Source organism: Onychostruthus taczanowskii, unplaced genomic scaffold (genome assembly GCF_017590055.1).
Source record: "Onychostruthus taczanowskii isolate IOZ18803 unplaced genomic scaffold, ASM1759005v1 scaffold8, whole genome shotgun sequence".
In the NCBI taxonomy this organism is placed as follows: Eukaryota; Metazoa; Chordata; class Aves; order Passeriformes; family Passeridae; genus Onychostruthus; species Onychostruthus taczanowskii.
Window position 1 is genome coordinate 3,716,616 of NW_024505892.1, and position 14,629 is coordinate 3,731,244.

Genomic DNA, 14,629 nt, shown 5'->3' on the forward strand with positions numbered 1-14,629 from the left:
TTTGAACCAGATGGTTACAAACAATGAAATATTGCACTGCAGAGTAGCTTTTGCACTGAAGGTAAGACAAATGAACTGACAAAGACAAGTTTCCACTCAGGTATATAGGAACTCGTATGTACATACAGGCTACTCTACAATATGCAAAAACATTCATTTGTATCAACATTTCAGTTCTGTTTTTAAACTTACTTCCTTGGGCTGACTAGTGTCAAGCTTTTCTGTGAGCAGCTGCAATTGTTCTTGACTCATGAATGCATAACTCTGTAATACACATTATAAAAGGATCATTAGTGTATTTTATTAAACTGAACAGCAGAAGATTAAAATCATCAGTCTTTCTGATTCCTAATTTACTTTAAATAATTAGGACTTCAACATTTACACTAATTTTACTGTAAAGTCAACATTCCAAATGTTTTCTGCTGTTTGCCCAAAGTTAAACTTATGATAATGAAATCACTATGACATATTTTGTTTGCTTTACTTCAAAGATTTCTGTATCTACAAAAAGTCCCTTATAATAATTTATTCAGCAAGAAATGTAGCCTAGTACACTAGTCTGGAAATGAACTGCACGTTATTTGGCTTCTGAAGTTGTTTGGCTTCTAAAATCACAAAAGTTAGATGATGTAATTATTTTATCTTTATCTTTCTATACCATACTTAGATAGATACTTTGGAGCATATGGGCATCATATTGATCTCATACAGCATATGATGCCTAAAGTAGCTAGTATAAGCTTAGTACTTAAAACTGAAAGAAAAGCAAATAGTTTGGGTTAAAGATATAACAAAGATGGGAAAAATTAATCTTTCTTTAGGGCCATTCCACTGACAGAAACTTAACAATTGTGCAGTTTCATAACATAGAGAGAACACCCATTGTACCTGGTTGAAGGAGGAGTCACTGTCAGAACAGTTGTCTGTGTAATAGACACTCCGACGTTCTTTCTTTGATTTACCAGCCAGCTCCTTATCATGCATCCGATCTTCCTCAAACTTGTTAATCAAAGATTCTACCACAACCATCATGACATTCTTCAAGGCATGGATCATTTCTCTGTATCTTCAAAGTAAAGATGATTTTAATATATAAGAATATAAAAATCACTATGTAAAAAACAACAAAAAAAAAGAAATCACTACATCATGAATAACTGGATATGACATAATGCTAATTGGACTTGAATTCACTGAATTTACAGAAATTAATGAATACCAAATCCAAATCCAAACTGAGCAAGGAAACATATGTACCCTAGATGTTTCAGTTAATGATGTTTTAAAATCACAACAAAACTCCTTTTGTTCCATTCCAGAACCATTCAGTGAAATACCACTATCATAATTCTATTTTGGGATGTTCTTAAGAAAGAACAACATGAGTCCACCAAAAAGGAGGATCTGTCCCTGAGAGAACAGGCCAGTTCTCATCCTTGTTACTGTTTGTTTCTTGTAGTTCAACATCCAGTTTTTCTTTTGCTATAAACCTTGAGCAGATCCAGTAGAAGTGAACATATCATCTTGATTCAAGATCTTGAGTACAGGTCATGCACACAAAATAATTTTCTTTCAACGAAACCCATGCTTTTCTAATTTCCACAAATTGAAAAATAATATCCACAGGGAAGCAATTAAAAATAAAAAAATGCTTCAGAAAAGCATCCTATCATAAAATGTTGATGTTTTATTTCAAATTATTTTTTACTTTAATGCTACAATTATTTATTTTACAGTCATCAAAGATACAGATTATCATATTGTGCTTTAATATCTTCCTACATGTCAAATCAAAAATATAAGATACATATTTAGTTTATTGGAGTTTCTTCTACCAATTTTAATACACACAAAACTCTAAGGTCCTGATCCTTGAAACAAAATTATACAAACAATATAATCTAAAAAATTGTCATGCTAGCATCTATTTTCCTATTTTCTTATTCTGCAACACATAAAAATGACCACTGATGCTAAAATCCTAAATACCTCAAAAATTTCACATATTTGGTGCCTATGTTTTTATTCAATTGTTCTCAACCTTAATTCCAGGGTGAGACAAAGCACAACAAATTGCAATGTAGGGTGGGAATATCTGAATTTCTTAGCACTGATTTTGGTTACAGATTCAGAACTGTTATTGGTTCATATCTTATTTTTCCAAAACACAATATAGCAAAGCAAAAAGAACACTAAGACAAAGAAGAAATAGAGATGTGAATTGCAGGTATATACTCACTCTTTCGATTCACGCGCCTTCTTAGTAAGATGTTGGACAAGTGTGTCATAGCCAGATATTTCACCCTGGCTTTGAGCAGAGGTACATTTTTCTGTTTCTTCTTCAATCACAGGTCCCACAGTCTTTTTTATGTATTGTCTAAGGTATTTCACAAACTCATAGCTGCAAGAAACATGCAAAATTAAAATGTTATATCTCTTTGAATTCACCATGAAACACTTTCAACATTATTCCAACAACCACTATCTTCTCTCCCAGCACATCTGTTACCCTCCGGTAAGAGTTTATGACTTGCATGTAAATAAACTTCAGGGGTGTAAAATAACATATTACAGTTAGATTTTCTTCAATATGGTCAGTATCAACATATTGTAGGAAGGAACAATACAAAGAAGAAGAAACAAAGCCAATAGCTAGTTTATCAAAATGCACATTTTCACTTCATGCTTCTTCTAAAAATAAAGATCCACTCAGACAAAAGGTAAAGATTTTGTAGACAAAAAACAAAGAGTATCACGAAATTTCAAATTCCAAAAGAAACATTCCTTATAGCACTCTGAACATGTCCTAAACTGTCTAGTAATATTATTTATGCATCATACGTACAAAATTAGAAAATACACAGAAGACAGTTTATAAATTAGAGCGTATGAGAACATCTATGGCCTTTGAAATTCTATGTGTCATGACAATACACAGATCTCAATCACACTGACAAAACAGCCATCTGTGATTACACAAACATATCAAGTTCAAGGATTCACCACTTTGCAGTCTTATGATCAGATAGCCCCAGACCAGACACTTCCTAAGAGAACAGAATAATCAGAGAGAGATCTCAAACTAAAGACTCTTCCTGGGTCTTCCAACTTCATACTAGCTATAGAAATTGCTAGAATAGTGCTCAGAATAAATCAACTTCCCTTTTTGGCTAGATTTGTGATTTATATAAAGGGCAAGGCAAACAGAAACATACAAAAAAAGTAATCATATAGTAACAATACATGCACACTTTTATTTTCATTGATTCAAAAGTAGTGCAACTACTTCACATTAACTTGGATTTTTAAAAAACCCCAAAACAAACAACAAAGCACAGAAAATTGTATCATGATAGATACTTCCTCACTAGATTGCCTACTTCAGGTTCCATCAGGTATGTCCCTGTCTTTTCCCCTACCTTTCCATTCTCATTCTCAGTGAAAGCAACAGAAATACGTCTCAAGAACTATGCAAAATATGTTTATTTTTGTTTTCATTTGTGAAATTGCACACAACTCTCCACTGCATGAAAGTTTTCGTGAAACTGTCTCCCCTTTGTTCTATAAGGGCAACACTTCCAGGGTATATGTTTTTGCAGTGACTCCTTCGCTCTGAAATATACAGTAACCACATCACTATTCACACCACTACTTTTATGAGGTTCTAGTCTTCATCTTCTGCCTTATTCTTCCACCTTAGACATGTTTTGTAACAATTACGCGTTTCAGTGATGACAATACTACTTCTTCACAAGCAGAATCAATTCAACTGATCTGGTAGGACTTACAAAGGAATAACACTTGGGTGTTAAAAATACCTCTAATATAACAGAAAACGTGCTGCTTATGTAGTTTAAAATCCTTTTGTCTACTACTGCACAGAAGTTTTTTGCTTGATTCAATTTTCCTTTTTATTAGCTTTCTGAGGATCCTGCATTTCTGTCTTTTCTACATCAAAGTGGGAACAAAGGATAAAGTAAGGCCTCAAAATCTTGTAAAATTACTGTGTCAAAATAAGCATGAGGCAGAAACAGTACTGCTCAAAATGCTGAGCTGAACCAGAGCACTGCACAATTCAAAAGCACACACTACTAATAACAGAGCTTGCACTCTGGATGGATAGGTTACGGATAAAGTTTCTTAATGGCCTCTCTTATAAATGGCCATATGACCTCTCTGACTTTCCACGAAAACCAGCCTGTACTGTCATGGGTCACAAACAAGACAAGAATACCTCCTGAAATATTGCAGCACCAGATAGTAATCCTCATGTTCTGAATTTAAAGATCACTTTATTTTCCATTAAATGTATATTGAAAGTGTTCTCATGAAAAGAAGTATTTTTAGGATCGCAAATTTTCTAACATACAAAAAAGAGTAATGGATGTCAAGGTTTCACGGCTGTAAAAAGAAAAGCTATATAGGCATTGCTTCAACCACTTCCAGACCTTACTCCCTCACCCTGGGTATTCTATTAGGTTCTCAAAAAAAGTGACAGAAATAGGGTTTTTTTTGTTTGAGCTTTATTGTACATATCTTCTCTAAATATTTTTTTTTCCTTTCATAATTACATTCTTTCAACTTTGACATGTTTATGACCAAAATATTTTACTGCCATGCTTGTCACCCAGCAACCTACTTAGTCAAAATTCACAAGAGTACACACAACAGTGTAATTCAATACATTAGTAACAAAAACTAAAACTGAACTAAAATACCTTTTAAAGAATCTTCAGAACACATGCAAGTGTCAAGATTTTAAAATTACAGTGAAATTTTAGATAAACCCTAATTCTACTTCACTTATTTACTTTAACCTAACTCCTACCACTGAAAAAGGAACGCTAATACCTAGGTAAATTTAAGACAATGTAAATAGGGCCACTTCTGAAAAAATTGATAGGGAACCAGCTTTCTCAGAAGTCAAGTCACAGAGCTGTTTCTTCTTAAAACGTCTTCAGGTCATTTCAGCCTCTATATTGTCTTGGCTTGTCATAAACTGTGCACTAAAAATTTCCCATGTAGTAAAAATAATCAAGTTATAACATCATGGAAAGGAAAGAGGAGCATGGGATCTAGAAATTTACATTGCATGTGAGGTCACACTGTCAAATCTGATTTACCAGAAGTGTGATGGGGATACATTTGTTTTATTTACAACATAAATTAAAAGAATTATTAGAATAGATACATAGATAAGACAGACATGTTCAGTAATACAGGCTAGAGAGAACAATCAAACATGGAAGCCAATGGCCCTCTGAAAAAGTACTCTACTTTGAAAAACACGACTATGCTGTCTAGCAGGCATCAAATATACTGAGAGTCTCCAGTGACTACTTCTTCTAGCTCCTTTTCATGTGTGCACATGCATCAGAGCTTTGTAAATTGCTCTCTCACAAACAGGTCATGAATTACTATTACAGCAAAAACATATTAGCAAGAGTGGATGGGGAAAAAAAGCAAACCAAGAAAATGGCAACGTTAATTTTATTCTTTAAATTAGCATCATCTGAGAGTTGATTAGTGACAGGAATATCTACATATGTATAAATACACACACATTTACAAAGTAATGTAAAGTGTAGACATTCCCCAGGAATAGTACAGTTTAAGACATACCAACTTCTTAAAAAGACTAAAAATAACAAAAAATATTTTTACTTGTGAAAATTCTCATCTGTTTCCTCCAGATGCAAGAGAATTTCTTCTGCACATTCTACTGATGGAGCTCCAGTGATTTTGTCCTTCACACTCTGCAGCAACTGTCTAAGCATAGACTGTAACAGAGCTTCATCTTCACTGGTAACGTGAGACATCTGCAGAAAACAAACAGAAGAATAAGAAACTCTCATAGTTTTGCTGGTCTTCAAGATGCTAAGAAAAGCAAAAATCCCTTAAATTGCCACTTTTTTACTGTTACCAAGAGGATTTTCATCAAAAGACCTAATCACAGACAGAAAATATTTGACAGAGTTTATCTTAAGACCAACTGAAAACACAACAATCAAATCAGTTTCACTAAAACTCCTGATATTGTAGCATAATGTTCTTAAAGGAGATAGGAATATTCAAGCTTTTCTTAATGTACTATTTGTACTTGCCCATGATAGAGGCACAAGACTACATGGTAAGTTAAAAAAAATTAAAAGAAGGGAAGGTTTCACAGATGTCATGACTTTATTTTGATAAGAAAACTTTATAAATAGTCTCTGACTTGCTTCTCATCCATTATTACTACCCAGTTCTGACTTTGGAATCCCTCTACTCAGAGCTATTGCTGTGCCCATGACTGAAAGTGCTGTCAGTTTTTGCAAGGGCCAGGTGGAATTATCAGAACAGTTTAACTGCCCTGTGCTAATCAACAGCAGTGACCTGAGAGAGTCCTGTCAAATTAAATGGAAACTACTGGGAAAAACGAAGCAGTGAGAAACTGGAAACATCTGCCAAGTTCAGAAGACAGACAATCAGTTAAATTTTCAAGAACTGGGAAAAAAATACATGAGCTCATTTTTAATCTTGATTAATCAATGGCTTAAAAATCTTTATATGCCATGGAAGACTTTCAAACCTCAGTGGCAGTTTTAGCTTATATATGTATAGCCTATTTAAGGAGAAATTACTTAGAGATATTTAACTTTTCTGAATTAAAAATTAAAGAGTCTCTAAGCACCTATGAATAAACAATACACACACACTTGGAAGAGACAACACAGCAAATTGCTGCTTAAGTATCAAATAGTATCAACCAGAGGAAAAAGAAAAAAAAAAAAAGCCATATAGCACCAGCTGGAAGAGTTATCTTTAATGAAGATAATAGTTCATCAAGGTAATACTCTTCTGTAGCATGTAACACAGTTGCTGAACATTTTACTTAGATCTATCATTAATCAATATTAACTCAATCATCTTACCAGAAATTTCATTAAACTAAACTCAGAGCAAACAAACAAAACACCCAAAATTCCTTGCAATAATCTTAAATCGCGGATTTGCAGCCCTCATTTTCTTATAGAATCTCAAGACACTTAATGCACTTTTAGGTCTATATAAACATCAGACAATATCCTAATCCCCTGGGGGGAAAAATAAAATCACCAAGTATTTTTGTATAACTAGGCATTTTTAGAAGTGCAAGGTATCCAGATACTAGCTGGCAATCAGTGCAAAGCCCTGCTCAGGTTATTCATACAGAGAAATCATGAGAATATTGCAGCTTCACCTCTAGTTTGCCTTGAAAAGTCTTACCTGACTTACGTAATCACTAACAAAAATACATATCTTACATTTCATTTGTAAAGGTTGGCGGTTTGTTGTGCTTGGGTTTTTGGTGGTTGTTGCTTTGGGGGTTATTTCCCAGCAGGTATATCCCCCACTCAGTTTCCAGGCAACATTTAAATGGTCATTTTCTCCCTAAATCACAACTTTACCCAAAGCCCAGTTTGAGCAGTCTCTTCGAGGTCCCGGCACTATCCCACATGAAAATCCTGCCCCACAACTCGGGCAACGATTGAGAAGCGGCCTGTTGTTGCCAGCATTTATGCTCACACCAACCTCCGCCTGGGCAGGGAGGCAATTTCAGCAACAAGCCGAGGAGAGCAGCTCCCAGACCGCGAGCGGCGCCAGAATCCCTGCCCCTCCTGGCGCTTCACCGCCCGTCCTTCGGCCGCGTACCAGGGCGGGGCGGCAGCCGGGATTCCCGGGACAACCCACAAAGCAGGAGAGCAGCCGGTCTGTCCCCAGGGTCGGGAGAGGCTACGCCTGCCCAAGTGCTTCCCTCAGCTAGCGCTGACAGCGCAGGCGAGCTGCGCTAGGGCAGCCGCTCAGCTCCGCCACGCTCCCCCACGGTATCCCGGGATCCCGCATTCCCAGTCCCCGCCCGCAGCCCGCGCCGCTGCCCGGCCCGCCGGGATTCACCTTGGGCGGCCGCGGCCCTTGGCAACAGCGGCGCCGCCGCCGAGTCTCGCCGGGCCCTGGAAACATCGCGAGAGGGCGCGTAGGCCGCCCGTGCCCCGCCCGCGCCCCGCCCGCGCTGGATGGCGGTGTTGCGGTGGCGGCCGCTGTGAGGGCTCCGCGGGGCGCCGCAGCGCCGGGAGCCGCTCCGCCGCCAGCCGGGATGTGTTTGCCGATACGGGCAACCCCAGCGCAACTCAGGAACATTCAGCGCTTCCTGGCTTCAGGCTCCTCTCTGTTCAGCCCGGAGTGGTGGCCCTCACGTTTCCCACTGAAATCGAAGGAATGCAGTCGTGCCGTTATTCCCAATTTACATCAGCAATGGAGCAGCTTGTCTCAGTAAATAAAATAATGAAAGGCAAGGAATTTTTCAGTCCTCTTTGGCTCTCCGTTCCCTAATGTGATGAAGGAAATATTACAAAAATATCAAATAGTATTTTTTTCTCTCCAGCAAATAAATGTATAAAAATGTATAAAAACATCAAAAGCAGTTTGATATGAAATAATTTATATTAGGTCAGCTATAATAAACCAGAATTTGGTTACGGTAAACACTCGTAATGATGTGTTTCAGTGCTTGCATGCAAAGTGTTACATAGTGTATTATTATCCTTTCCTCCAACATTTTTCTAATGATTCTGATCTTGGGTGGTGCTAATTTTCCATGTGTTGTGTCCTTTAAATCTTAATCCTCCTTGTAATGCTAACCTTCTATGAGGATTTATTCCTTTAACTGTAGCCCCTTCAGTTAACAGAGCTCTACTTAGTTGTGGGGATCCACTTCCACAGTAGAATTAAGCTAATAAAGTCCTGTATTTCTATTGGAAAGGGACAATTTAGGAGCAGCACAAACCTCTCTTACTGCTGGTTCTCAGAAACCGGATTTTGATCGGTTGCAACAAAGTTTCTGTGATAGCTTTATAAGTGAGCTCTTCAGTGCTTGGGTGTGGCTGGTGTGCTCAGGTACCTACAAAATAAAATTGGAAAAATTGTCTGCTTACTACTGCTTGCAAAGGAGCTCCAGTAAACTGACCAGAGTCCTGGTAGCTTGGCCTTGCACTCTCCCCATCTTCTAAGTGCATTGTTTGGAATGGGCTACATGTTACAGCAGCTTATCCCACATCCATGCCAGGTTCTTCCTTCATAGGCAACAGAATAGTTTGCTTCTTTTCTGTCCTCATACCCACTGAGAGGTGCAGTGGTGCAACACTTCTAATTCCTTTATCACTTCACAAGCACTGATTCATTTGACAGCATCTCAGTTTCATAGCTGATAAGGAATAGAAAAAAAATCAATGTACAGAGTGCTCAGCATTCATAGTCCTTACTGAAAGAGCCTCCACTTTAACAAGCCTTCCCTATCTTATAAAAAACCTTATAAGAAAAGTAATGGCATCACAGAAAAATGTCCTCATGATGCCTGCTATGTTCTTGAAATCCTTCCATTCCTTTCTGCCTTCTCCCGCCCTCTGTATTGCATCCAGCTTCTTTAGCCATATTTTGCACCCGTTGGAATCTGGAGCCCTTTCTTGTGATCAAAGCTGGCAGACCTCAGATGTTGTTGGCTATGATTATTAGGATGCATCCAGGCAAAAGATGATACCTCTCCGAGGGTGGTACTCCAGAGTGAACAGCGCCATTCTGAAGTACAGCATGTTTACATGGATGGATATGTCTGTCACTTGAGAGAGGTTGCAATCACTGTGAAATTGTTCATGCAGATTTCACACTGGTGAATTTCCACTCTCTTTCACTCTAGGAATTCCTTCTCCTGGGTAAAAATATTCCAGATGTTCTCCCTCTGTTGTACAAACAGGAAAGCCTGGCTAGTAACCCCAGTTCAGGAAGGCATGGTCTTCATAAGATCTCAGCATTGTTAGAAAGTCACAGTGCTGACTTCCATAATTTTAGAAACTTAAAGGAAACAACACACAAATTCTTAGAGTGTGTAGCATATAATATAAGCAGAGTTTCAAACTATGGAACATTATAGGAATGTAGTTTAAGTATTATAGAGGAGTTTAATTTTATTTATATGGTTTTCTCCCCATACCTTGAACATGTCCCAAAATTTGAATTATCAGTTTATGCCAAATTTCTGTAAATTTAAAATGTTTTTGCAGTGTCTTCAATGTGGCAGACCATATAAAAAAAGGAAACTGTGAAAACCAGAAGAATCTTCTTTACAGCTCTTGGTAGTAGTGGAAACAGCTTGTGTTGGTGCCCATGTCATTACAACAGGGACATAATTTCTCTCCCCTCTTTCTGCTCTTTCTGACTTTTCTCTTTTCCTTCACTGGAACTTCCCACAAGACTGCTCTTTTTCTGGATGGCACAGAAAGGTTTGGAGAAATTTTGATTTTATGTAATTGACGCACAGCTGTTAGTTTCTCCAAGACACTAGCTACAACTTTACCAAATGTATATGTAGGACCTACTAAAGAAATTGGGGTTTGGTATCTGATCAAAAAATTTAGCATAGCCAGTATCTATTGAAATTCCAGTTTATCAGCCTTTCCTTGTCTGATAGAGTTTTCAAAGAACTATATACCAGATAACTAAAAGGGAAGGCAAACTCCACTTGACTAAGACAAACCCAACCAAACCAAAACAAAAGCAATTTTTTATACTCCCATTTCAGAGCTAAATCAAGATCAGAAGGAGTCAAGGTGTACTCACTTTAGAGTTTCCCAAACGTGGACTAAGATATGAAAAGGAAGAAATAAGTTAGGAAAGGAGAAGTAAGTGTGAATTCTGGTTCTGGAGGTAGCACAAGAAGTCTTCATCACCTTTCTGCACAATGACATCCCTTAAGCAGTTCTTGAGACTCCAAATAAAAGATGAGGACAGTTCATCAACCCTTGTATGAATGCTGTGGCATTTGTTGCCCTCTCACATCACGTTTATGGCAGTTTCCCGAATTTGGAGGAACAATGAACATGTTTTAAGACATTATTAGATCATAATCTAATCATAAATATCAAAAAGGAAACTGCTTAAAATATTACAGCTGATGGGAAAATCTTTTTAAATAATCTCCAAAGGAAATTTTCTGTTTTGGAGACCATCTGTCCTTTCCTCCCTGTGCACTCTGGGGAAATAGTAACCCCTGGATAGATGTTTCCGCTAAAACAAACACTAAGGAACTGATGGGTAAATGGTCACGAGGGTTGCAGGCTGGAGCACTTATGTGATCAGCTGCACTTCGAAATCTTGTGTTAAAACACATGCAAACAGAATTTATATCTTCCATAACAGGGAGAATGTAAAGTGTCCTGACAGGTCAAAAGGTACATCAGATGACTTTGTACGTACCTGTTGAGAGCTGAGCTGGTATGAGATGCATGTAAACTATTACAGGAATCAAAAAATTAAATTGGGTCAGTTTGCTTATTTGGCCATTAAACTTCAGTTATGATGACATTTCAAAAAGACTGAAGATCTTATTTTGCTGTTCCTGATCTCTTTTTTTCTGAAAAGTGAGAGACTGGCAGGAAATCAATAGGACTCTCACATAACATTGTAAAGCATCAACTCTGAACCAGCCTGTCCAATACCAATCAGGAATGTTATTGATTAAAAATGTAACTTAGTGAATATATAGGTACTGATTTTTCCATCTGTATTTTATGATGCAGTTTTCCATAGATGCTCTGTTTGCAGTTGTAAAAGTAACTACTGGAACTGAGGTGATAAAATTTATATTGCAATGCTAAGTATCTACCTCAAAGAATCAAAGACAAAATAAGCTTCAATGACAATGTAAATATCCAAATGCCAATAAAATAATTTTCTGATCCACAACTTTTTTTTTTTGTGAAACTTCAAGGAGCCAAGAACATATATTACTAGCTCTGACTGGCCTTAGGCAGATCTCTTAGTGTCAGACTTAGGCCTTTATTGGAAATTTAGGATAATAAAATTATTTTTATATGCCATTATGAAAATTAATCTCAAAACATAATAACCAAATGGCATCATAGGTCTTGACTTTATTTCCCATTTCTTTTCTAATTAATGTTTTGGTCCTTTTTTATCATGTGTTTCCTGAAGGTGGCAGCAATATTCAGGACTTGCATGAATGTCTGACTTTTGAACCTATTGACCTGTAATAGAGCATTTATTTCAATGTAAATACATTTGTATTTATGGATATTAATAATAGGTTTAAATCAAAATTTGATGATGTAGATACTGTTGTTGTAGACATAGGATGTACAATATCACTAGAAAATATGCAGAAACTATGTTGACCTGGAGTGTTAGAATTGCTTATTATTTTGTATAATAAAAAATCGTAAACTAAAAGAGGATTCCTAAAAATTTAATATTTTTAGTTAACAAAAATAGGGGAGTTGCAGATCCCACGGCAATTTAAATGGAGGATCATGGAAGCTTTACCATTGCTTGCAGTTAAAAGTATCCATTTCATTATCTTCATTGAAGCCTGTATGCTTTTTCTGAAGTGAACTGTAAGCTCATTTGTGGACACTACATTAGCAGTTGAAAACACTAAAAATGTTATGTGTGATCACTGAAGGAAGGTTATAGCCTGTCTGTAGGGTTTCTTTCAGTTCCATTCCTCCATTTGATCTTAATGATTTAAAATTACTGCTGGAGTCAGGCAGGCCAACTATCTCACAGGATTGCAATGTTTCAATTAAAAAAGAAACTTTAACATTTCTCCTTTTGCTTCAGATGTGGTACACTGCGTTGTTGTGAAATGCTTCTGCTACTGAGGCAAGGCAGTTGCATCAACATTAGAAATATTTAATCATTTAGAGAACTTTTGTCTTCTTTCATTTTGCTAGTAGTTGCCTGGTCAGGGAGTTGCAGATCCCACGGCAATTTAAATGGAGGATCATGGAAGCCCACAAAGATATCTCTGCAGCAGGGCTTTCCTCCCCTTTGTCTTTCACTAACAGAACAGCATTATGTGAGGTGATTCTTTTGCCTGCAAGTCTTCTGTCAGCTCCAGGGCTGCTCTCACAGTGCATCCAGGACAAAGGCCCAAGTACTGGTACTGCTGTCCCAGAAATGCCACTTTGATGCAGGGCTCCTCAGTACAAGAGAGTCATGGAGCTTTTGTAGCAGGTCCAGCAGAGGACTATGAAGATGATGAGGGGACTGGAGCATCTCTTTTAAGAGGAAAGGCTGAGGGAGCTGGGCCTGTTCAGCCTCAAGAAGAGATAGATGAGAAGGCACCTCATCAATGTCTGTCTCTATCTGAAAGGGAAGGGTCAAGACAATAGAGCCAGGCTCTGCTCAGTGATGCCAAGCAACAGAACAAGAGGCAGTGGACAGAAACTTCCACCCGAATATGAGGAAGAACTTTACTGTGCAGGTGGCCATGCACTGGAACAGGCTGCCCAGAGAGAGAGGTTGTGGAGTCTCCCCGACTGGAGATGTTCAAGAACCATCTGGACGCAATCCTCTCCCATGTAGTCTAGGATGACTAGACTGACTTGAGCAGGGTGGTTAGACCAGATGACTTCCAGTGGTCCCTTCTATCCTTATTCTGTGATCCTGTCAGTTGCGTAGCTGCCAATGACCATGCTTCTAATGAAAATGCAAAACAGGGCTTCCTTCTGAGTTTTCACTGGTCCAAATTAACTCCCTAATCCTTCCATGCCTTCAGATCTGAATGTTTCATCCCAAGAGAAAAGTAAGGAAGAATTATTTTTTTCCTTAAAGTAATCTCCACTCCTAAATATGCATGGAAGACAAATTGCTACAATTTTAAATTATGCTGACAGAATTTATCACACTGTGCTTCTTAAAGAGTTTGCTCAGCAAACATGGTGGCCTTTTTAGTAGTTGTATATGAATATTTCTATGCCTTAGAATTGTCCGTCTTTCTTCTTGTCCTTACCAACAACTGTTTATGCTACCGCTGAAAACATTACTTTGATACCCTGAAGTTGAATATTGTCATAATTGCTCAATTTATGTTCATCCTTAATAAAGTATTGCTAAAGTAATTTCCTTAAGATTTCCTCTCAAGATCAGCATTATTTCCTGTGCTTGTCACATTGACATTTCAGAATGCATTCGTCAGCTCCTGTGAGCTGCTGATGTGGTATTCTTTTGCCGACACTGATTGGTATTCCTCTTTGTATTTCTGCTCCCTCTTAGATTTCCCCAAAATGTGTCATTGGTATCACTTCCTTTATTACACCATTATTAATACAAAGCCTAACACTAACTACAAAGCCTAATTACTAACAAAAGTGATTTTGTTTCTTGTGGTTTAAGTGTTGAGTGACCCCACCTTCTCCTTCCTGTTTCCCATTTGTCTTCTAGAAATTTTACCGCCCAGATAAACTGCTGCTCTTCTTACCCAATGGCTTATCCTGCTATAGTTCTGAATCCCAGTGTCAAACACAATACAGTTTCCTTCCTGGATCATCAACCAAGTGCTGTCTGTAATATTAATATTTGCAGGGAGTCAAATACTGGAGACATTTGCTGTGTAAGCTGTTGTTTTATATTCTCTTGTTAATATAAGTTATAGTCTTCTTGTAAGAGTCTCTTCTAGGAGTACAGATTAATCTGACCAGATGTGACGCACAGATAACTTTGTTCTGTTCATTTTTGGAATGTTGTAAAATGCTTGAAAAGTAAGCAAATCATGCTCTTTGCTGCTCATTTGAAGCTGTGCTCTTCATAAGAC

At 37.7% G+C, this 14,629-nt stretch overlaps 1 protein-coding gene across 1 annotated transcript in view; it reads right to left on the reverse strand.

The window, feature by feature from the left end:
- Positions 1-7,956, reverse strand: part of TBC1D32 (TBC1 domain family member 32) — a 74,807-nt gene extending 66,851 nt beyond the window's left edge. The window contains exons 1-5 of the mRNA XM_041423747.1: positions 7,921-7,956; positions 5,668-5,822; positions 2,243-2,404; positions 892-1,069; positions 193-264 (exon numbers count right to left, since the gene is read on the reverse strand). Coding sequence (XP_041279681.1) covers positions 193-264; positions 892-1,069; positions 2,243-2,404; positions 5,668-5,822 — 567 coding nt within the window. The 5' untranslated portion in view covers positions 7,921-7,956. The remainder of the gene's footprint in view (positions 1-192; positions 265-891; positions 1,070-2,242; positions 2,405-5,667; positions 5,823-7,920) is intronic.
- Between the last annotated feature and the right edge of the window lie 6,673 nt (positions 7,957-14,629).